A 25248-nucleotide genomic window follows, 5' to 3' on the forward strand; every position below is an offset into this window, starting at 1 on the left:
CCTCTGTAGCTCCTCTTTTCATTTACTTTACCAGTAACTGCTGTACTTTTCCGTTTGAACCTTGTTGCATCCAGTTTGTCAGGTTGTATTTTAACTGTCACCACTGTCTTCACTAGAGCTGCTCCCATTGTATGGCAATGGGTTCAACACTCGGCTGCTACAGTAAAGGCTGCACACTAAGCTACCATTATTTGTGTGCTACGGAGGCAGGTCGGTATTCTTATATACATTTGTTCCAGCTACTTGTAACCATGTTTGTATGTCAAGCATAAATATGTATGAGTCTTTTACTTTATTTATATAAATTTATATGATTATCTATTTAAATTATACTGTCTCTCTCCCAGGCTGTGCTCTGAATGAAGACAACTTTTCACTGCGGTGTCCAAAGCACAAGGTAAGGACAGAGATGAATCTCGAATGAATCTTCTGGTGAACTATCTTTTGTCTTTGTCTATTCTGCTTATTCAGACACTACCCCCTGGATAAATGATTGAAGTTTTAAAATTAAACACACTTTTGCCATTGCTCATTATTCAGGTTTTTTTTTTTTTTTTTTTTTTGCTAAGTTGTCTGTCTTCCTCTTTGGAATATCACCTAGTTCCCTCAGAACCATCGGCCAGTGAAGCCTGTGTATCCAGAGCAATCAGAGAGAGGCTGAGGAAGAGAAATAATTCAACACTGAAGAGACTGGACTGGTGAGTGCAGTGATCAGAAGGGGGAGTGCTTTTGTCACAGAAGAATGGTAACCACTGCGATGGTGTAAAGAAAGTAAGGAATGCACACTCAGGTTTGACGAGGTGCCGACTATAGTGTAAAATGAAACAGCAAGAAACTGATGTGCTGTGCTGACCAAATACATGTTGACATTACTTAGCTTTATTGGGGTATGTTGGAGGCAAGTTAGGGTACAATGTTAGTTATGTATAATACACCGTTAGGTGAGAGGAGTGGAGGACTAGTTCAACCATGCATTCCACTGTAATGGCGCCTTTTGCTCTTTCAGAATAATTGACATTATGTGTGAAAATGTGTGGTTTGACTGTAAATTTTGGTTTGCTTTTAAAATGTGAATGCTGTGGCTGGAAGTTTGACTCTCATGTGTTTATTCTGCTTCTGTTCTGTCCCTTTGCTGGTTGATCGGAAGACTACACATCGGAGGGACATTAAAACCAATGAGGGGAATCAAGACAACAAACTTCTATGAGCGAGAAATTATGACAGCCTGGAACAAGATAAGGGGAATATTTTTTATAAAAGACCATTTTCTGAAGAATGGGGGGGGGGAGTTTTTTTTTTTTTGTGCTAATGCAAAAGAAATTCCAGAATAATGTCATCATCAATGTAAGAACAAATGATGAAAAATGGATAAAGATCTAAGGAACTGAGGAGACTGAATGAGATTGGGGCAGAAAGCAAATGACTGAGGAATGAAAAAATGTACCGACAGAGACCCACACACTGACACTCGGAAAAAGAGAAACGTTCAAGTTCAACTCCCTTTCAAAACAAAACAGAAAACAATTTTTGTGAAATCTGTAGGAAAAAAAAACTGTTGGACTGTTCCACCTTTTCATCATGACTACCATTTCATTTATCTTTCAAACCCAAACACTACACATATAAGTGGAGCAGAGGGAGTTGGGAATGAGTGTGGATAAGGACTGCCAGAGCATGAAGAAGGGAAAGTAGTTGAGCAGTAAAACAGAAGAGGAGCAGTATATTATTACTTTGATTCTCATCATTTAATTTCCATTGGTATCGTTTCCATTTTCAAGATTATCACCATGGTCTACTTAATTCTGACTGGGTGCTTCTCAGTTTTAAATGAATTAGTAAACTGAGATTGATTGACTACTTTTTCCCCTAATGTTACTTGTTACAAAATAATGCACCACAATTCAGTTGTCTTAGTGGCCTCTGAGATTAATATTGCCTTGGAAGATGCTGGCTTGTTGCCTGTTTGAATTGTGTGTGCGTGTGTGTGCGTGTGTGTGCGTGCGCGTGCGTGTGCGAGACTCTACCTGGATGTCCATGATCCTTTCAAAGGTTCTCCTGTTTTCATTCTGGAGTTTTTACAAAGCAGACAGAACAGAACATTTTTACGGAGAATTGCTCTCAGATCAGATGAGTGATGTAATTTTTGAGAAAGAGGATAGAGGGAATAATGTAACTGTACCCACATACTGTATTGACCCTAATGGGTATCTCAACTGACAAGAGTAAATGGGCTAAAGATCAAATCAAACGAAAAGTCTTTTTTTTTTTTTTTTGCAGTAACGTGGTTCAATAGACAAAGAGACAACAACCTGTGAGTGTGAGAAAAGCATTCAACCATCTTACAAAAACATCAGTATAAACTCGAGTGTACGTTGATCTGTATTATTATAGTCATTATTTCTATTGTTTTTTTATTCTGGTTAAAAAAAGTGACAATATCAAAATGTTGTATTGGAACTGCCTTGTAAATATGTACATGGATTATAAAAATGACCAAAATGGGGGAAAATGCATGTGATCAATGTCTTTACTATGGACCACTTTTGTCTTTAAGCTGTGTTTAGTTACAATATGAATATATTATATTAATTTGTTTATTCTATTTAGTGTATATCCATACCTCAGTGTCTGACATTTTCTGTGTGTCGTCATTGAGGCTACCAGTTTTTTTTTCTTTTCTTTTCTTTTTACTTTTCACAACACATTCACTTTGAGGAAGTTAGTTGTTTCTGGGGAAAAAAATAAAAGAAAAAAGAGGAACAGTGTGAGGGTGTACTTGAGACAAGAAAACGTTATAGAGCGGTGCACACCACTTCCGAATTCACTCAAGTTAAACAAGTTAAAATCCCCGATGCACAGTGACAAGGGGTTTTTGTATGGAACCAGAAACATCTACTTTTTCTTTTATACACATTACTTATTAGCAATATGGGATGGCTGCTGGCTGCAGTGTGTGGCCTAATGTGTTTTGGATTTCTGATTGAAGGTAAGATTATTAAACTACCCGCATTATGAATCCAGATACACACCATTTTCGTCACTTTATTGCGAGTTTGCTAATATGTCAGTCTTAAAGTAATCATTATTTCTTCTCATATAAGCTGTAATATTAAGAAAAATAATGCAGTGTTTCCTTTGTTATATGCTGTGCATATGGTATCCCCCATCTCCCTTAGAATATGTTAGCATAGCATGGTATGCATGAAACTATCATCTTTTCTCACCTTCAAGGTCAGTTTAAAAACAACATTAGCCTGTTAGCTACAAATAGACATGATGCATAGTTACACCTGAAGTTGTCCTTGACTTGTTTTATTGATTTTCAAGATTATCACCCATTCGTAACTGATTAAGTCTGTTATAGCCTTACTTCTGTGGACCTCACACAAAGTCTTTTAAACGCAATGAACAGATTACTTTGAATTGTGTAAATTTAAACTACCAGATCATTATTTTTTGTTGTTGGAACTAAAATACTTTAATGTGAAGTGTATCGACCTGTTTGTTGTTAAATTAAGCGGGGAAGTATCTTCTGCTAATCAGCTATCCATGTTTAAGTTGATATATTTGTTAATCATACTAAACAAACAAAAGCCAATTGAAGATGATTATCGAATACGTCCATGTGCTCAGAGTCCCTAATATTAACTCACCAGCAGCAACTGTTACATAATTACGTCTGTCTGTATGTAATGCCTTTTCGTTTATTTTAAATCTTCCTTATTATTCGCAGCCGAACTCTCAGTCACCGTCCAGCATCCAATCAGAGTGGCTCTGGCTGGAGAAACACTTCCACTTACGTTTTCTGTGACAGTGCCGAAGAACCAAAGCTCAGACAAATTTGTCTGCTGTCGTGATATCGACAATGAAGTGTTATACACTTCTTCCATCTCAGAAACAAAAACGATTTCGTGGAACCTGACTGTTTCCAATAGGGCAGATTCGGGAGAATACAGCTGTGAGTACAAGAAGATAAGAGCCTACTGGGTTGTCCTAGTGAGAGGTGAGGACCTGGAAACTGTAATGAAGGGATGGGGTAGTGAAATTAACATCCAGTAAGCTGGTTTGAATCATTTCCTTTGTGTTTAAATGCTCTTCTCAACAGTATGTTTATTCCCTAACAATACACATACTTCAAAAATGTATTTTAGACTACGGAGCTGTTCCCTTTGAATGAAGGAATCCATAAGAAATCTGAAGGCATTGCCAGGAAGCACATAAAAGATTATGCATTATGTATACAAAAATGCTATAACGTGCCCTTATGCAAGATAACTAATGTTCATAAATTGAGAAATGAGGCACATCAAGTACAGGTTTAAAACAACAATACATCATCTTGAAATCAGTCTTTTAACCTTTCTGTTACATGCATGTATTGATCACTATATAATAGCATTACAATCATTTAATGTGAAACATATGCATATTTTGTCTAAAGAGTGCCTCCTGTTTCTCACTAAACTGTAGACTTTTTTAAACTGTAAGCACATACAGTACCTTCAGAAGGTATTAATGCCCTTTGTATTTCATCCTGTTACAACTTAAGATTTTAATGCATCGAAATTTCCCCTCCTTCGCCAACACAATAAATGAAACACATTTATGAAAGACATTTCACAAAAATATTCAACCCCAGAGTCAATACTTTGCACATAGGCCTTGGGTATGTGTGCATGGGATTTGCCCATTCAAATTAACCCCCCCCCCCCCCCACCCCCCCACCCCCTAAAAAAATGGACAACAATTTTCATTTCATATCACAGATTTAATGGGATCCAAGTCTGGGCTTTGGCTGTGCCATTCCAGAATATTGACCTTCTCATTTTTAAACTTGTGCTTTGGGTCATTGTTGACCTGTTGGAACATGCATCTTTATCCTAAAGCAAATATCTTTTGCCAACTAAAACAAGTTCCCATTTGCCTGCATTTGGCTCTGTCCATCTTGCCCCTGATGGCTACGAGCTTCCCAGTCCCTCCTGCTGAAGAGCAACCTCGTAGAAAAATGCTGCTACCACCATGCTTGACAATAGCGATGGTGTTACCTGGGTGGCAGGCTGTGTTTGCTTTCTGCTAAATATAGTGTTTTGCTTTCAGGCCAAAGAGGTCACCTTTAGTCTCATCAGACAGCAAGATCTTCCAGTACATCTCAGCTGTCACACAGCTACTGGCAAGCTCCGTGTCTGACTTAATGTTGGCCTTTCTCAGAACTGGCTTCTTTTTAGCCACTCTTCCAAAGAGGCCAAATCTGTGTAGTGCTGAAAAGATTGTTGACCTCTGGACAGTTTCTGCCAATGAGCACTGAAACTTTCAGCTGGACTTTTGTTTACTTATCACAATTATCCATCTTGTCCAGTTGTTCAGATTGGTAGGATGGTCTAGTCTTGGTAACATCTGGGTTGTGCCACATTTAATAATTTGTTGCAATTCAAATAACGGTGGTCCTAGGAAGGTTCAAAGATTTGTCAGACTTATGATCTTCTCTAGCTTTTTGCCTCCTTACAACTTCATCTGAAATTTCCACAGGCAGTTCCTTGGTCTTCATGACAGCCTAAATAATCAATGTTGGGAGACCTTGTCATAACGTATTACAAAGTGGTGAATACTTGAACTAAGTTCTTTTCAGGTTTTTATTTTTAATATAATTCCAAAGACCTCAAAATGCTTTTATTTAGACATTACAGAGAGCTACATATGTGGCAAAAATGTCATTTAAATTAAATTTTAATTTTGACTTTGCAACACAACAAAATGAGAAATAATAAAAATGGGGTGAAAATATTCTGAAGGCACTGTAGACCTGGACCAATCTCTCTAAGGTCCTGCTCTGATTCAAAACTGAAGTAGAGAAGACAAATGGAAGAAAGTGATTAAGATTGCCCAGTCTTGTGACGCAATTGAGCAACAGGAAAATGCAGTGTGAGAATGATAATGTAATGCATGTATTTCTGCACTGGTGTGTTAAATGCGACTTCCCTAAAGCACCTAATAAAATTTGCTCACAGGTCTTACATCAGAATATGTTTTCTCTGCTGTGCAGTATAGATAAAAAACACATACTCTTTCAATCTCTTTCCTAGAGGTGGGATATAGGGAGTCAGACTCAAGAACTAATGCACTTCTCCTCCTGAATGTGATTCTGAGTGTGGGACTTTTCCTCTTCAGTTTCACTGGGTCCATAATCCTTCTTAAGGACTACAGGGTGAGTATGGAGAAATGGGGTTATAGAATCCAGGGGTGACTTTTCTGAAAAAATAAATAAAGAAATAAATAATGAAAAAGTTTTTAATAATAATAATTATAACAATAATAATTATAATATTATACTCTACATTGTGATTTGAGCAGCAATTTTACACAAATTAGTCAATTGTTTTGATAAAGCATGAATTCTTTCAGTTATTTTCTTATTACAAATTTCAGGTAATCTTACTGTCATTAACATAATGTTTTCTTTTAGAAACAGCTCAAACTGGGGGATGAGAGAACAGAAGAAGGGGGAGGGGAAGGGGAAGGGGAAGGGGAAGGGGAAGGAGTGACTGAAGGGGGAGATGAAGATGCCACAAACTCTGTATACACAGTGAGCCCCTCTCTCTTTCCTTTTTGGTTTCCAGCTGTTCTACATGCTGTACTTGTCTTTGTATCTGGCCTAATTTCATTAGCATAATGTGTAGCTTGCCAGTGGACAGCAGTGTGAGCACTAAAACCTATTCTTGAATTCTAATTTTTTAAATTATATCTACAACGGCCACAATAAATCAAAATGTTATTTAAAAAAGGATAACTTCAAAAATAATCTTTAAAGAGTATTATTTGTGAAAGAAAATCACAAAATATTCTCTGGCCCCCATCCCACCACCACCATCACCACTACACACACCTCCATCTCTCCCTCTCTATTTCTGTTACTTTTTTCATCAGTAGTTGCTGGCTTACTGACTCGGGATTCCATCATGGCAGTGGTTTACATTTTGTCACAGTTCCCAGCGACTGATCTCTCTCTCTCTCTCTCTCAGGCTCTTGAACATGGGACTTCCTCAATTTACAATGTGCTAGACCCATCAGCAAAAGACAGCAGCCAAAAACGTGTGCAGCAGCAAGAGACAAATAAACCACGCGTGGTTAGTTCATTTTTTATATACTTTAAGTTGTCAGAGATAATAGTGACACCTGCTCAGCAAACACACACATTTTCATGAGTTTCTCCATTCTGCCCTCTGTTAAACTGAAGAACACAGAGCAATCCATGAGCAAACTGTTCTATTAAATATGACATTCTATTTGGTTTTCAGTATTGTTTCAGTTATGAAAGACCAACTCATTTCCTTTTTTTTTTTTTGCTTTTTTAGACTCAGAACTCACAGAAGGAAGATGGAATATTTGAATCTGTCTATGAAAACTTTTGATGCACTCTTGCCTTTTCTTTCTAGTTTCTTCTTTTCTTGCCCTCTCTCCTTTTCATCTTCGTTTTCATTGCTGCAATATATCCCTACTTCAAAAAAAAAAAAACATGTTTCCAAATCTCTACTTTGGTGGCAAGAGTGCTTCATTGCTCAGCAGATATCTTCTATCTGGTCTCCCCAGAGAATGTGTTTCATTAAGACTTCCTAAAGAGAGGCAATCTAGCAATTCCATGTAGACCAACAATATTAAAGCATGAAGCAATCACTTTTCACACTGAAATGTACTATTTGAGAAGGTTTTTCTTATGTTTTTATATATATATATATATATATATATATATATATATATATATATATATATATATGTATCAAAATATTAAGCTTTTAATGTTCTTAACAACAAATTGTTGGTCAGAAAATTAGCAAGGATTAAACAAATGCACTCCTGAGACCTCCTGTACCACCATTTGCTTGTTTACTTTTGCTGCAGTGAACTGTTTGGGGGAAAGCTAGAAACAGGGAAATTCACTTATACAGTATACAAATTAACATAATGTCAAATAAAAGAGTTATGTTTTGTATTTGGTTGCATATCATTTGCATGCCATGACTTCCTGATGTCTGTGACCTGTCAACATCATCAGAGTCTGGATATCTTATTTTCAGGTTGTCCTACATGCGATACAAAAACTCTTTGCATTTGAATGGATCTCTATGGGAATTGGGGGGTGGGACTAGATTCAGCTGTAAATTATGCTGATACAGTATGGACCACATTTGTTGGCTAAATGGCTTTAAGTTATCAAGGGTCCAAGGTATCAAATGAGCCTCAAACCACCGTGGTGCTGCCAGATATACAGTAGATACTACAAGCATTGTCTCTCCTGATTAATTTTCCTGTTGAACTCAATGGAAAAAAATAGACAATCAACACATTTTAAATAACAGACACATACACATTTTTCTTGGTTATCAAAATATAAATTTCTGTTTAACTCAAGAGCTTTCAGTTCATACACAAACATATTTGTTATTTAGTAAGTGTGACTAGGTACAAAATACAATCCATTGAATGGCAATGCAAAACACTTGTAAACGGCTCTACAAATAATAGCGGGGTCTACTATAAACATTAAGAAAGTGAAGAACATTTTCATTCGATAATCTTTAACATTTTCCACAGCCTTTGCTTGATTTAGACTTAACCCCGCCCTGATTAAACTAGGAGCCAATAAGACAATTCAGATATCCGCGAGGACCAATTGAATCGCGAGTAGCTTGTGACACACTCCATTTTCAACAAAGATGGTGGAAAACATACAAAGATATACTTCTTATAATGCAAGTAAATAAAATGGAAAACGTTGCCCTCCAAGCAGTCAGATCGTAGTCCGTTTGGGGAATTTACTGAAAATGACAGAGCCACAAGAATATTCAAGCGGCTAGTGAGCATTAAGCAAAACAACGACCTTGCGAGCTAGGCCGTCTTTTTGACCACAATGCAGGAAAATGTGACATAAAGACAAATTAATTATTAAATTCGGCGGTACAACTCACTTGTGACAATGTAGAGGGGAAAAAAAACAGTCGACTCCGATACCGAACAGAATACTACTAGATAATCTGTGGCTATGGGCTTTGACGCTACTCTGAATTTTGTTACTCTCTTTTGTTTCGTGAAACAGAAAATAAAGCAGGTTGCTCCTCTCGACACCGCCTCTCGGTTTTAATCACAACCACCGCAGTGACCCTATGAACATGGCTGCGGAAGGTGATTTCCTGATGCGTTATCGAGCAGTATCCAATAAATTAAAAAAGTAAGAACTAAAATAAATTCTCCTTTCTGTTATTATTTAAAGGTTTGTTTCCATACATTTACTGGTCGTACATGTACGTTTCGTTTTTCAAGCGTCGGTTTCCTCCAAGGCTAACTAGCTGTACAACGTTAGCTAGTAAAATTAGCATTTGTTGTCTACCTAGCGAAATAGGAATGTTCGAACAATGTTTATCCGAGTGTCTGCCGCCTGTTAATGTTAGGTGTCTTCTACGTAGCTAGTTAGTTTTTAGAATTCAAATATCAGATAGATAGCTGGCGAATGATATTAGCTATGATAAATTACAATAGCTAGCCCAACTGTATCAACTCAGCTTGCTGACTTAAAGGTAAAACGTCAGTCCTCATGAGATATTATTTCTGGATCGCCACAAATTATAAAGCAAGTGATAAAATAAAAACATAGCTATAATACTGGACCGTATGAAAAAAAAAATGTATTTGCATATGTTTCTCAGACTGAGGGGCTTCTGGCTACTGAGCAACATAAATGATGCCCCCCATTGACTTACAACAAGAGTCCCAGCGGGACCGAACGTACAGAACATCCTGTATCAAATATGTTTAGTGCGCTGTATTAATTTAGATGTAGATAAGTAACTGACTTGTTCATTTACAGACGATTTCTTCGAAAGCCAAATGTTGCCGAGGCCAGCGAACAGTTTGGTGAGTTAACAATTAAATTGGTATAAGCAACAACATAAGGTTTAATAGCAGTCGCATCCTTGTGTTTTCATTCACTTTGATATTCAGTGAATGTTGCTCTTGTCGGCCTTACAGTAGAAAACAAAATCAGGTTCACTGTCATGGTACGTTGTTTTTTTTAAATTTCCTATATAGGTATGCAATAATTCTCCCATCTTTACATCTCTTGCTCCAGGTCAGTTGGCCAAAGAGCTCAAACAGCAGGACTGTCTGCAGTACGCTGCATTCTGTAACCTGGCCATGGCAAGGCATGTGGACATTTCACTATTGTGTACTTGTCATAAAACTGTTGTCCTTCAGGCACCTCACCCAGAGAACCCTGTGAAAGAAATATGATTGTTGTCAGTGTGTGCTTATATGCGGCAGGGAGCTTGTATTTACTCATTTTGGGTGCTTACCTGAAATTCAATACTTACACTGTGAAATAACTTTAATTGCTTTGTTAAAATAAATAATTGGAACGAAAGGACTGGAGTGGGGAATTTTTTTTGTTTTTTGTTTTGTTCTCAGTGCAATTTAATAAGTCATTTGTTCACCTCTGTCCAGCTGGTCATATTAAACCTTATTAATTTTTCAATTAGGTGTGAGCAGACGTTGTTCAATGCCCCAGGGGAGGCCCTTGCGCTCACAGAGGCGGCCCGGCTGTTCCTGCTCTCCGAGCGGGAGAACCGCTCACTGCGAGCCCCAGGCTTTGACGAGCACCTTCAGGCCGCACTCAATTGCTACAGCTTCGCAGTCAAGGTTGTACAGCGCCGTGCTGCGGTGCATTTTATCGGCTGTTGTGTGCGTGAACGTTGTGTTGTCTGCGCTGTCGTGTTACACACGTGTGCGTTTGTTTGCGTTACAGGTGGAATGGGTTTTGTTGTGACAAATCCTTTGCTTGTATTTCAGGTGTACATAGAAATGAACCAGCCAGTGATGGCTGCTAGTCTCTCCCTAGAGCTGGGAAATGCTCTGAAGGTAACTGACTGCTTAGCATATAGCCCACACAACACTCCTCCTTTTCATATCATGGCCTCCATATTAATACTGGTTATTAAAAGTGGCTTAACTCACGTGAAGGCTTTACCATTATACAGCGCTGTTAAGTTACTGTGGTTAGCCTCTGTGTGTGTGTACGTGTGTGTGTATGCGTGTGTGTGCACATTCCCTCAGCGGAAATGGAACACACTGCAGGATGCAGTCTTACCTTGTGTCTGTTGTCTTTACATTCACTCCAGGGACTGTGTCTGCACTGTTGGACCGTTCTTACTGCATGTACGCTCTTTCTCTAGGAGATGAACAGACACGGAGAGGCCATAGTTCACTATCAGAGGGCCGCGGAGCTGCAAGCACAGACCCCTATCGAGTCTCTGCTTTCTCTTGGGGAAATGGCCTCCTGCAAAATTCTGACGCGTGAGTGAATCGGGGCCTGCGTGCGCCTTGGTTTTTCAAAAATGGCATTTAATGGCAAATTGTGTCGCTTCCAAATTTGCCAGTGCACCAAACAGGGAGGTGAAATGTATGACGACGGAAATTAAGCGTATGTCCTCTCTGTGTTGGTTGCATTTAAAACATTGGCTTGAGTTTGTTTTCCTGCCACCCATGACCGAGGCAGGACGGTTTACGTTGTGCTGACTCTCTGTCTGTGTGTCTGCAGGTGACTACGACGGCGCGCTAGCTGTGCTGACTGAGATGCAGTACATGTGTCAGGAGAGGGGGTTGCAGCTGCCTGGTACCAACACACCTGTGGGTGAGGCAACAAGAGCCAATCACATTGCAAGTGCTGTTGCACTGTGACATCACTTCCTGTTAAAACAGCCAGCCAGTAGTAATTCCATACCTGCTGAAATGATGCTAATACTGAAAATATGACACGGCAAATTACATGCTATCGCACTGCACCGTGTAGATAGATGACAGTTGGCCAAGTGATAGAAGGACAAACACACAAGGCAAGCTCAATATTTACACGTGCTTTCTAGACGGGTAATTTGTTAACCATACACTATAGCACTGGATGGGGATCACATTCCAGTCAGTTAAGTGGTAGATGATAGAGTGGTGTTTTGTTTTGAACTACCTGGCCATATCTTACCTGTTTAACTACACTCAAGGTAAGGAAAAAGGAACAGGCTGATTTTATCTGGTGAACATGTTTTACTGCTTAATGTTTGACAGTCTCTTGTACCGTTTCACTCGCAATCTCCACCTTTCAGGGGCATTTTTGGATATTGTGGCCAGATGTGAGATCTCTAGAGTGCTTCTGCTCATGCTGTTAGAGGTGGGAACTAAATTCTCTATTACTTGCATGTTACTTCTTTCAATATCTGTTGTTAAGACATTGTAATTATGAATGCAAATAATCATTTAGAATTGAATTGGTTAATCGTGTTTGAAATGTTGAAGACACCCTGAATAATCAAAATTGTTAATAATGCATTTGTCTGCCATGAAGTATGTGATTTTTAATGCAACTATTAACTTGCACTTTTGAATGAATATTGTCAGTGAAATAACTGGTTTCAGTTCATTGCTCATTTAAATAAATGACAGCACTGGAAAAAGGAAACCAGTGAAGCGGTTAGAAATATAAGCAATAAAACCTGTGCATATTGCACTTTGATGTTTACCACTGCTCCTGGGACTGCTTAGGGGGGTGTTGCAGTTGCTTACTGTAAATCAATGCATTGTTTGTCCAGTTGTTCCGGTCCTAGTTGACCTACAAACGTGAATGTGACCTGCTGACATTGTCCTATCATACACATTACGTTTAAATATCAAATATAAATGATCAAAAGCATGTAATTAACATTGCTCATGCAGCAGTTTGTTGTAAAGAGGGGACCTTTGGTCCAGTTGCCTTATTTGAACTGGCCAGGTTTCCTTGAGTTCCACTGTGACATACTGCTACAAGCGGGCTGTGAGCTGGAATAAGTTGCGTGCTTTATGTATTTTTCTTCTTCTTGTCACGCGCTGTATTTGAGGGTTATGCAGTTGCTGTTTAATGTGTGAATTTTAACGTAGAATAAAGGAGAACGGGGATTCGGTGGCATTTTGGTAACAGTTTTTCATGTTAATGGCATGCTGGGATACGGTGTAGTTTTTTTTTTTTTTTTTTACGTGACTCTGCTTTCCCACCCGTCCCTCAGCCTCCACCGCAGAAGCTGCTGCCGGAGCACGCTCAGACCCTGGAGAGATACGCCTGGGAGTCCTTCGATTCTCACAGCCAGGGTAACTGCCCGTCCTGTCTGGTCAGGGATGTGTTCTCGTCCCTGAGATCACGCACCGTGAGAGCAAACCCCCCCCCCCCACCCCTCTCCTGACTGATGATATTCCCGAAGGTGGTATTCTGTGAAGGCACGGCGTGTTTTTAAAAGCGATACGCGCTGGCATGTGCGAGTTTTCCAGTTTTCTTGGCGAAGCTCACTGCCCTCTCCTTTCCCGCAGTGACATTCCTGCCGGAGAATGTCTTCTTGCTTCTGCAGTCGGTGGTGGTAAGTACAGGGAAAGCGGAGAGCACTGTGGACTGAAGTTCTATCTCGCAGAATTATAACCTTCTACACACTGTGTAGCGCTAACGGAGTTGCCGGCCTGTGTTTTGGATTATAATTATGGAGGACAGAAGAGGTGGTGTAATATTCTGCTGCGTCGGCAATTTGACTAATGCAGTTAAAAGTGGGCGTGTGACCGCTGAGATGGTTTTGGTTAAACCTGTTGAGGTGACGTGAGAGAAACTTTTTCGCTTAAAGCAGTTGAGATGTGTACTAGTTCATTGTTCACGACTGTTAGGATGTGGAACAGTAAGACTTTTTTTTATTTAACTGTTGAATTTTATAACGTTTAAATTAATTCTTTTTTTTTAATGATTTCACAGATGGCCTGCCAGGAGAAAGACACAGAATCTCTGAAATCTCTACAGACTGAACTGTGGTGGGTGTGCTCCCATGCTGCCATGCGTGTGGGCGCTAGTGGTTTTTCATTTGAGGCACTTTTGAGGCACTTGTGAAATATCCATCAGCTCCGTCTGTGGCCCGTTGCTCACGGCAGCGTTCCCCTTTGTGCTCTGTGTTCCAGGCCCCTGCTCTCCGCAGAACAGAACCACCTGCTTCACCTGGTGCTCCAGGAGCGCATCACCCCTTCAGGCCAGGGCATTTAGTGTGTGGACCCACCCCCCCACGCGCACACACACACACACACACACGCACAGGCAAACACACACGGCATGCACACGCAAACACACACACGACACGCACGCACACACACACACACACAACATGCTCAGTCCCAGGCTCATCAACTCTTCTTTCACACACCGTGGAACATTACGTTCTGTCACATAGTCTCTATGTAGGAGAGACTATGAGAGAGAAAGCAAAGTCAACATATAGATCTTGTTTCAAAAGTACACCCAGGCAGTACTCACCGAAGATGGTTTGGCTTGCCCTATTTAGAGGTAACAGCTCGAGAGTGTGACTGGTGCGGCTTTTGAAGACTAAGCCAGACAAGCGGACCCTTGTTTTAATTTTGCTCAGTGTAGTGTTTTATTTTACCTGCCAATGATATGTTATGCAATAATGTAATTTGTGATGTTGAACATGACGTTTGTTCATATATTATTTAATTATAAATAATCTGTTGTAAGGAACTTCTGTCATCTTTCATTTCTGTTTATGTTGAATGAGCTTTGTTTAGATTCTTAGTAAGGAAATTGACAGTATTGGTAAAAATGTGCGCGGAATGGTACACAATTACCATTCACTATGTGCAGTTATTATTAGCAGGGAAGCATGTTTGAAAAGAGGGAGAGAGAATGAAAGGTATAGAAGGGCAATGGGGCTTAAAACACACAGAAAAGTGTGGAGGGGATGAAGAATAAATGTTCAGCATACATTCCTGATCCTGACTGCATTAGCAGTGACAAAGAAAGGGTATTCTAAATCACACAGCTCGAATGACCGGACGTTTACAGCATTTTTACACCACACAAATGGGATGTTGCGTTATAGTATATTTGATCTTCAGCACGGTGGGATAAATGTATATATACATTTTTTTTGTATCACAGCGATTCCTTTTTTTCTTCCAATGTTCTGTCTCATCATCAGGTAACCCTTTCAGGTGTATGACCACAAATATTTGGTTAGAATGTTCTTAACTGCACTTTCTAATGCTGAAGTAACAATCACAGGTAATTGAAAGGAATTCCTAGAGTTCTGCAACACTAAGAATGTGGAAAGAACGTTCAGACACAACAAAAAAACTAACTACTCTTCAAAAGTCTAATTAAACAGAACCAGACAGGATTCCTTAATTCCAACCCCCCCCCCCCCCCCCCCCCACCGCCCAACCAACATCCATACAAAAGGTCACAAATATGAGCTTTTACAAAGAATAATATCATCCAAATATTTAAGAAATGTTATTAAAAAATACATTGTAAAATGTATCAGAAAAATAAGGGAAAAGGATATAAACGATAATCCTTGAAATGATATTGGAAAAAATACAGTATGTTCGTTTGTTAGTGAATAGCAGTATGCTTATACAGTACGTAAAACAGTTACCTTCAATTCAACTATATTTCAACCTCTTTTTGTACACTGGTGAAAATGAATAAGAACACAGTATGTAGTTTACACCACAGTGGTGTAAAACAATTGAACATGGTGGACCAATATAGAGCATAAATATAGAACAGGCGATCACCTGTATTCTTATATCTAAATAGTATTGTCCAGTTAGAAACTTTTTTGTAATATTCCATTCAAATTTTTCTGATAATTTGTTTGTGAAATATTCATACATCACGGAATATGCGCATCTTTAATTTATTCTAGCAACCCAAAATAAACAGACTGTATAGAAAAGCAATACAATAGTCATCTTAGTGATACTTCAAGTGTTATTATAAAATGAAAACTGACAATTGATGTTCTTTCCAGTTATACACAAGGAAAGTGGATCTGAAGCCCAGTTCAGACCGAAGATTTGTGACATGACGAGCTGCAGCTGGTGACTCTTTGCAACGTTTTAAAACTTGCCACCTGCAATTAGACGAGTTGACTTGCCTGCAACACCATTAGACATTCCGAGACAGGTGGTTCACACCGCTGCAACTCCTCTCTGCAACAGGCTAAAACCATTTTGTCACATTGGGAATGTTTCATCTGAACTGGGCTCTACACGTCATACATTAGGATAAATTCCACAAACCTTGGGTATCTGTCCTCGTGAATAAATGTCATAAAAGTTCTCTGAATAGCTTAATGTTTCCGACATTCCAGTTTTCCACTTACTAAAAAGGAATAAAACAAATGAACGAAATGACTTCCACTGACCCAAGGCCTGTTTTGTGTGTAGTGCCTCTTCGGATCAGTTCTAGTGATGTTTTTCAAGATAGCGTGGAACATCCTGAAAAAACACATCGCTGTACGCTGCTCACAGATAAAAGGATATGTCAAAACAATTTGTGAGAAAATGCATGAAAGAGTGGCATCCGTCCAGCATTTACCCAAATCTCCTTATCTGTATTCCTTCTGCCAGTTTAATCGAGAATTATATCCTGTCTTTGCTAGCAAACCGTATCATTTTATAGAGGATTTCGGAATCCTTTTTCAAAGGTTGTCAGAAGAATTGAAACCAAAGCAGTTGCCATTCTCGAGGAAGCGTGTTCTCATCTTGTATCTCTTCTGCCCTTTTTTTCTCAGTGTCATTCCATTAAATCCTCCTATTTCTTTTTGTTTGGGTCTTTATCACCACAAACTGTTTTAAATGGGCTGAAAATGTATTTCAAACAGAAAGAAATGACGCACAAGCAAATAAAAAATAAAAAGTAAACCAACAAAACAATTACAAACGTGAAATCCCTTCCCTGGTCCACCCTCCCTTCCAATAATCTCCAGCTAAAAATGAATTTGGCCTGTTTTTAACCCCCCCCCTCCCCCCCCATCACCAGCACTCTGTTTGGACTGGCTGGACCTCACAGGCCAGTCTCACTCGCTCTTCTTTCGTAGGACAAAGTAGATGACGCTGGAGATGAAGGTGAAGACGAAGCAGATCCAGGCAATGGTGAAGCAGTGTCCGTACGAGGCGTTCCTCTCGTCTTTGTGGAAGACGTCCGCGTAGATGGAGGCAGCGATCATTATGCACAGGCCTGGAGAGAAAACCAAAACGAGAGTGAGAGAGTGAGACGGGGACGACCGCGAAGAAACGGGGCGGAGGTGAGAGGGGAGGGCGTGCGGAAGGACGAGCAGGAGAGCGGAGACCTGAGAAGTGCCGGAGAGCGAAAAGGAGGAAGACGTGGGCAGGAGGAAGGTGAAGGGGGATGGGATCCAGGAATATAGCACGAGGAGGAGGAGAATGCAGAACAGACCACAGGACCTCCCGATCCCCCCCCCCCCTTGTGCAACGGTATGCGGTACTCACAGGCGATCAGCTGGAAGACTCCGGAGAAGGTAAAGCGCTGCCCTTTGCCCAGGGTGAAGAGCTGAGCCACAAACACAAACAGGCCCAGGATGGAGAACACACAGGCCAGCACTGCACTGGCCTGCACCGCATGGAGGTAATCTGCAGGGGGCGCCACAGAAAAGGAACACGACACGCTGCAGACGCACTCCTAGTTGCACCATGTTAATACTGCATAGACAGTGACAGATATGCAGGGAGGGAGGGTGGATTTGTAGTTCAATTGTGTCTCTAAACTCCACTGGCACACTAAACTCCACTGGCACACAAATGTGACAGTATTATTTGCACGGTCCACCCTTGCATTCCCTCTACCTGCACTGTGGCTTACTATAATTAACTGGCCCACAGAGGATAACAAGACAGACGATTCACGTGCCGACAGGCTGTCTGGTTTACTGGCGTTCGAGCAGAAGGGACCTCGGTGCGCGCAGCCGATAGGATGACGCAGCGGCGGCTTTACCTTGAAGGTCACTGACAGGAATGTCAGTGTATTTCCAGGCTCCATTGGCCATCATCCACTGACCCCACACGTCTGTGGAAAGTTCTTTCGTGACCCACCAGGCCTGGGAGAGACAGGGCATTTCACACACACTTTCCCCTCCCGTTGTGCTGGAATACTAGGTCATACTACTACTCATCCAGGACAATGTGCACAGTTCGCATTTGTTTAAATGGTCAACCTTGTGGCTTACTGCATGCACCAAAGCAATTGCCTTGCATTCTCTATCTCTCGGACTAACCTGAAGTTCATAAAAAGTACAGCTGATTTTGAAAATTACTTTATGTTACAAAACACAAAATGTTTTTCAAAGAAAGCATGCACGAGAAATGTCATGAACCAAATGTAATTTAAAAAAAGCAGAGTCATGTGATTCAATGTAACCAATCGTTTTTCCATTCACATATCTGTCATTTGTAGTGATTGAAATAGTACTCCCAAAGCACAGCAGTTTGGGCCAATTCAGGTCAGATTATTAACAGGTAAGCATAGCTGCATGTGCTAGCTGGCATAGCATAGCCTGTTAACACAGGAATGATCAGATTCCAGCATCGTTTAGACATCACTGGCTTCTTGCGCTGGGGCCGTGAACATTAATTTGAAGAAGGCTAAATAGAGAAGTAGCTTTCAAGCTCCAGGCTTCTAGATTCATACACACTAAGGTATTTCTGGGAAAACAATATATAATTGTAGTCATAGGCTAGGTAGTGTAAGGCAAATTAAATATTAAAATGTTACCATTTGTGCATTTGTAATACTTTGTACTTAGGTGATGCCTGTATGTCTCAGAGTTAAATTACTGTAAGTTCCAGTAGGGTGTGGTTTATTGAACAAAGTAAAATGATGATGACGTGCAAGTAAAACTCAAAGGACTATTGCTAATTGAGTGCCTTTACACTTTTCAGAACCATTCACGATGGTGTACCGAAAGGTCAGAGAGACTGAGTGAGCTAATCATTCTCCTGCCACAGATACAGTGGTCAGTGGTATGTACGTGCTGACAGCAAACCGATGTCCAATAAACGGAAGGTCAAGCAGATAGAAATGCATCTTCATGAGACACAGTCTACATTGTCTGTATAACAGATAGGAACACTCTTAAGAAGATTCTGGCAAATGATATGGTCAATATTACTAACACAAGCAAGAAGCAACTGACAATTGGGTATACTAACTATAGCCGCGTTTCCACCGCAGGAACTATACCCCGGAACTAGGAACCTTTTGAGGAACTCAGTGCGTTTCCACCGCAGGAACTAGGGTCTAAATTTAGTTCTGGGGGCTTTGTTTTACCCCCCAAAACGTTCCTGCTCGGGGTACTTTCCGAAAGTACAGGAACCTTTTGGGTGGAGCTTGCAGCGCTGAACATTTCTGATTGGTCGAGTACTCGTAGCATTTGTGTTGTATTTATTTTCCGCCATTACCCGCCATGTTTGAAAATATGCAGCGGCAAACCTATTTATTTTCATAATAACTTCAAATCAAACTTGTATGTTATGCGGCGCAGTAGCCTACTTTTGGTTATAGCCTGTCAACGTCTTGGAATTATAACGTGTGCTCTTCTGTTCTTTTCTTGCTTTAGTATTCGTTTTATAAAATGCTAAGCATTCGTTCTGGGACAGCATATTACGTAGGCTACCAAAACATTCAAACGGATTAATTCGGTTGCTGAATATTTTCTTCCGGATTTTCTTTGTTAGCCCATTGTAATTGACTCAAAATGTTTGATACACTTATGTGAGGTATGCGGTAGTTCTGCATAATTAACATTGGTGATACAGTACAAGCAAACTGGAAATCACCTTCCGCACTTTTTATCCGGGTAAAATAACAGGTTAATTCTAGTAATCTTCCCTTTAGCTTTTTCAGACTGCCGTAATTTTACTCAATTTTACTGCCATTTTTTAATTCCACGAAAAGACCAGGAAGACTATGGACTCATTTATGGTGCATGGTTCGCATCTGGAGGGCACACTTCGCTGCTCGGCTAGCAGTAACTTCGAATGAAAGCAAACGGTGGCTGTACCACTACTAATTTACATTTTCACGCAAGTCCGAGTTTTCGTTCTATTCTTGTCATTTTGCGATTAGCCTATATGGAATTGACGACGGGAAAGTAATAAAACAGCAAATTGTTTACAACGTGTGCATGTTAATGAATGTGTTTGAGAGGATATATGAAAATCAATAAATACAAAAGTAACCATATATAGTCATTGTTGGTAACCCATTGTATATAAGTGGAATAAACCCCTCCGGGCTGTCCCGGTTATTAGAAAATAATGTAGGCTACGTCAGTGGTAGTATGGGGTTACAGAAGAAATCATATGACAGATGGACCGACGACAACGTCAGTGGGCTAATTTGCCTAATCTTCGCGGTACTTTAGACCCCGGTGGAAACGCAGACAACCATTGGCTGAAGGAACCTTTTAGTTCCTGGTAAAGTAGTTCCTGGGACTGAAAGTTCCGGGTAATTTTGGTGGAAACGCGGCTTATGAGACAAGCAGAGAAAGACAGAAAGTAAGGAAGAGGAGAGAGGACGGATACTCACATTGTCAATTGTGGCGATGAGGAGAAGGATGATGGTGATAATGTGGAAGATGAAGATTCCAGCCAGGAGTACTAACATGGTGTCTGAGAGATAGAGAGAGGCAGGAATTGACAGTTACTAAATCCTCAGACTGCATTGGACATTTTAAGCGCTATCTCTATTGGCCAACACATTCCACCTAACAATACCTACAAACACTCAGGATCAGGAAAACCCTGTGATTTCATGGGAAGCTATAAGCTGAATACCATGGCAGTCATAAGACCCCAACCCATGCATCACAGACTGGTTCAGCAATGCAATGCCACTGTAATGGAGGTGAGGCCCAAATGGAGGCCCAATCTCTGAAACATTTGTCAATAACAGACATGCTTATAAACAAATACAACAAATAGGCATCTGATGTAAAAATAATAAAAACAACCATAAGGTATATCAATTCACTAATGAAATGCACTTGGTTGTAAAATATGATATTACATACATATATATGACAGAATATGAAAATAAAAATTAATGCAATTAAAGATGGAGATTTTTTAATAAATGGAATCAAACCTAGCCGAGCTAAAGCACTAACCTTGACACTTAGATATACCAAATATTTTTATTATGCTATTTGCAGCTTTGCTTATGGCTGGTTCTGTTTTTCACTGGAAGCTGGTTGTTTATCACAATTTGCATATGTACCGAGTTTACTAAGAGTGACGGCAGAACTCTACAGAGAAGTTTACAGCTCGCTAAGGTTAAATCAGGGTTAAAACCATGCACTCTCAGGCAGGTTCCAGACCCACTGTTACACTGAACCAGAAGGACAGTAAAGCCTCTCAGAGGAGGGGAAGAGGTAATAACCTCTGTGGTGCAGGGATGAGTTGTGACTCGTCTCTGACGTTTCACAAACGCCACTTAAAATAACTACGCCAAATACCTGGCCACTCATCCGCCCCTCACCCAATTTCCTCCTGTGAGGATAAACTGACACCTTGACGTGCCCGCACACACACACACACGCACACACGCACACACACACGCACGCACACTCACACACATACACACACACACCTACACACACACACGCACACACACGTACACACACGTACACACACACGCACGCACGCACATCCACACATGCACATACCTACACACACACACGCACGCACACTCACACACACACATGCACACACCTACACACACACACACATGCACACACCGACACATACATCTACACACACACACGCACGCACACTCACACACACACACACACACATGCACACACCTACACACACACACACACACACACACATATACACTTACACACACATACACTTACACACACACACGCACACACACGCACCTACACATGCAACAGCAGATAAGCAGAAATTGGGGGTATAAAACAGAATACTTGGTACCACTCATCGATAACGTTTTTTAAAAAATACTTCTCAGTTGTGCTCTAAATACCACATACAAACACAGTTTTAGTCAATCACTTACTTTTCCACGCACTAGCCACTAGCCAGTTGATAAATAGCTAAAATCGATCAGCTTAAACTAGTTAAACTGATAAAATGGAAGGTGGTTGGTTGATGATTGCTATTTAAATCATCAAATTGGCTAACATACTTTATATTTTCCATCTCAGACTCCTCTGTGACTCCATGATATTTTACAGTTTTAAATAATTCATTTTTGAGTAGAAGATTACCCCAAGGCATCTTTTGTTTCTGACATATTTTAGGCTATAATTAAAGTTTACACACACAAACTGGACACAAAAGGAGAATAGAGGGCTCACACTGTGAGTGAGTGCAGCTTCACCCTTGCAAGACCGGAAAAATAAATGATACTCTGAATGAAAATGCCATCTGAAATATCTAAACATTACAGAAAAATCAAATAATCGAGTACCTTCATAACCCCTGGCCACTTGGACTGCATTTATGTTCACCTCACTTAATATTGGCTTTCCAAACAAAAATAAGCTTCTCAACCCAGACTGTGACCACAACGGTGAATGAATTTGACCATAATGATCGATGGAATATATTATATTCTCTTTAAAAGCACCATATGCCAAACAGAGAGAAAGGCCTCTCTGCATTTTGCCATATATTTGTCAGCAGGTCAACAATTGAGATTGATGCCTATTGTTTTTTTTTCCCCATTCCATCCCACAATGCACCTCTGAAATTTCTTTGCATGCCAAAGGCACTCAACTGGAACAATGCTGTTAAAGCTTGTTTATGTAGCAGTAGCGTGACGTAATGACACGTTGTCAAGGAAAACCTCTGGAAAATAGCCAAAATATGGCCAGAGGAACATCCTGACCACTCACTGCTGCTGCTGCTCAATAAGGGAACGAGACAACCTGACTTTAGATAGTCATGAAGGCCATTTTCTCTTGTCATACCAGCAAAAACATAACTTTGGTTCTAAGGACTACGGAAGACAGAGCCAGAGTGGGAGGAAAGGATGAACATTTATAAGGAGGCTGACCTCTGTGCTGCTGTGCAATAAGATTGATATGTTGATATTAGCAGTGTTAAACTTAAACAGCCCACACCACAAGCAAGGCTAACTATCTCATGAATTCAATATCCAGCTTTTAGGACCATTGCCAGCCACAGAGCTCAATCCTGGACGACACTGAACTTTCCTACACTAGTTGTTATAGCTGGCTGCATTTATCGTTTTCCCACTCTTCGTTACATCATTCAATGAAGAGGAGGTTACATTCATATTGCAGATTCTTATTTGTTGTTTCATCTCTTGGTTCTCTCTTTAAAAGTAGTGATGTCCCCACCAATGCCACCATGGTTCTCCATCCATTTTGTGTAATATGCCCAAATTTCATGAAAGTTTTTGGATATACATTCAAAGTTTAAAATCGTTTCATTAACCAAGTTTTTCCAATAATATTAAGAAAACTGTCACTCACTTTACATTTAAAGTACATTTAAATAATGTCAGTCAGGGAGGACAGTTTGTACCAATACTGTGTATGCATGTGTATTATTATAGTAGTCAACAAAATGTGTTTCTTTAATTTCCATAATTGACCATTTATGATAAATAAATAAATAAACAAATGCTCCGTCATTTGTAATGTAAATACACTCATGACTACAAAATACAAATGTATAAACATGTGCAACGACAGGCTTTGTCTTTTAGAGACTTTACACGGCAAATTGATAAATGCCAGAGGCAGTTGTGTTCACAACATTTCGTCATAACATGCTTGACGAAACTGCATGCAGAAGGGTCGAACGCCATGTAGTAGGTTACATGAGTTCTGTTAAAAAAATATTAGAAGCGACAATGCGAATGTACGGGAGTTTACGAGAAGAATACTTGATTACACTAATATATAGCCTACTGACATAAAGAGCAATTGTAAAAATGTACAGTTCACACGACTGAAAAATCACAGCAAATCACTACTTACCTGTTCTCTTTAAGGCGTGTCCACAAGGGGAAAATTTTTAATTTCTCGCACAATATTGTCACTGAAATATATAGTGCAGTTAGTTCACTGATATGTTTACTTCCTTGGTAAAAATAATTGATGCCCTTGAAAACTTAAATGTTCGGTTGGTGGAATTGTTAATATTTCGTGTATCTTACTGCTGCCTAAAGATATATCAAACTATGCTTGAGGAAAAAAAATCCTGTCCGAAGTCAGCACAACAATGGTTTTAGACTATTCTATTATACAATATAGGCCACCGTTAGGCTATAGCGTAAGTTATTTAAGTAAAGAGAAACGAAATAGAATAGAAGGTTATTTTTACTTTTCCTTGGGATAACGTTCACTTGCTACCGAAGAGAAAAACTATTTTTGGACAGCTTGTTTTTTTGACGCCCTCTTCTTCGTTTCCAAAGTTTGGAAATCCACGAAGACTTCACCCGCCCATTTCAGCGCTTTATCACACAAATAAGCCCCCTCCCACCACCTACAGCCCTATCTCAGCTGTGGAACCCCACACCCGTCCCTCTCTTTTTCCTGAGGAAAAAAAGAAAGAAAGCTTCTTGTCCGTTTTTTCACTCGCTGTCATTTCATTCACGTTTCTGATAACATTTTAAGTTTCATGTAGGCTATTCTTCTTCTTTTGGTTGTTTAAGGGGTATATAATAATAATAATAATAATAATAATAATAATTAGTATTATTATTATTGTTGTTGTTGTTATTATTATCATCATGTTGTTATTATATTATCATTATTATTATTATTATTATTAATATTATTACATATTGTATAGTGCAAAGTTTAATACATCCTTTTCCTTCCCTTCCTACCAAACCCCTGAATCTCTCTCTCTCTCTTTCTCTCTCTCTCAGTCAGGAAGGACAGTCGGTGCAAAAAAAATCCAGTTAGTAGGAAAAGGGCAAAGAATGAGTACACATTGCACCCTGGGAGATAAAGTACATTTACAGTGATTCACTGTTCACTTTGTTTCATTGTACAGTATCTTTGTGTTGCCCGACTGTCCGTCAACATAGATAGGGCAGCTGGCCGATGCCTGACTTCTCCAGAGACACGGACCCGGTATCCACTAGCAGTCTGACGGCATTGGCCTTATTGTGGTCTTGGCCTGCCTGCTAGAGCCAGCAGGTTGCTGGGTGATATAAGGAGCGGGCTGCGGTGGCAGAGGTGGCCACGGGTTGCCAGGCACGTCCCCTTTCCAGGAGACACGTTCGGCCATTTTCCATCGCTGCACCGGACCGAGGGGTCCGGGTTCCGGATGTGTTTGTTCACCAAAGAGACTGGCACAAAAGAATGGCTAACTTAACTAGGT

General features: G+C 40.1%; 3 protein-coding genes across 7 annotated transcripts in view; 2 read left to right on the forward strand and 1 right to left on the reverse strand.

Annotated features, from left to right (window-relative positions):
* Positions 1-7527, forward strand: part of LOC135248885 (uncharacterized) — a 25627-nt gene extending 18100 nt beyond the window's left edge. The window contains exons 3-11 of one of the 5 annotated variants that reach the window (XR_010328519.1): positions 117-210; positions 348-397; positions 570-698; positions 1148-2986; positions 3734-4003; positions 6081-6202; positions 6461-6580; positions 7017-7121; positions 7350-7527. Coding sequence is in view for 2 of the 5 variants with exons in the window: in XM_064323918.1 (XP_064179988.1) it covers positions 2929-2986; positions 3734-4003; positions 6081-6202; positions 6461-6580; positions 7017-7121; positions 7350-7406 (732 nt within the window). In the remaining 3 variants the exon portion in view is untranslated. Of the gene's footprint in view, positions 1-116; positions 211-347; positions 398-569; positions 699-1147; positions 2987-3733; positions 4004-6080; positions 6203-6460; positions 6581-7016; positions 7122-7349 lie in introns of those variants that run through there. The other 4 variants (XR_010328517.1, XR_010328518.1, XM_064323918.1 and 1 more) reach the window with 4 other exon arrangements.
* Positions 7528-8390: 863 nt separating this feature from the next.
* On the forward strand, positions 8391-14569 carry f8a (coagulation factor VIII associated). The gene is made up of 12 exons (XM_064323922.1): positions 8391-9220; positions 9857-9903; positions 10118-10190; positions 10524-10683; positions 10834-10902; positions 11217-11337; positions 11582-11674; positions 12141-12205; positions 13074-13155; positions 13372-13418; positions 13799-13854; positions 13999-14569. Exons 1-12 carry the CDS (start codon positions 9156-9158, stop codon positions 14078-14080), a joined length of 960 nt encoding a protein of 319 aa, XP_064179992.1. The 5' UTR covers positions 8391-9155; the 3' UTR covers positions 14081-14569.
* A 345-nt stretch (positions 14570-14914) lies between these two features.
* On the reverse strand, positions 14915-24377 carry emp1 (epithelial membrane protein 1). Its single transcript, XM_064323927.1, has 5 exons — positions 23895-24377; positions 20444-20526; positions 17852-17954; positions 17350-17490; positions 14915-17077 (listed from the first exon to the last, which is right to left on the reverse strand). Exons 2-5 carry the CDS (start codon positions 20519-20521, stop codon positions 16917-16919), a joined length of 483 nt encoding a protein of 160 aa, XP_064179997.1. The 5' UTR covers positions 20522-20526; positions 23895-24377; the 3' UTR covers positions 14915-16916.
* Between the last annotated feature and the right edge of the window lie 871 nt (positions 24378-25248).

This window comes from Anguilla rostrata, chromosome 2 (genome assembly GCF_018555375.3).
Source record: "Anguilla rostrata isolate EN2019 chromosome 2, ASM1855537v3, whole genome shotgun sequence".
NCBI lineage: Eukaryota > Metazoa > Chordata > Actinopteri > Anguilliformes > Anguillidae > Anguilla > Anguilla rostrata.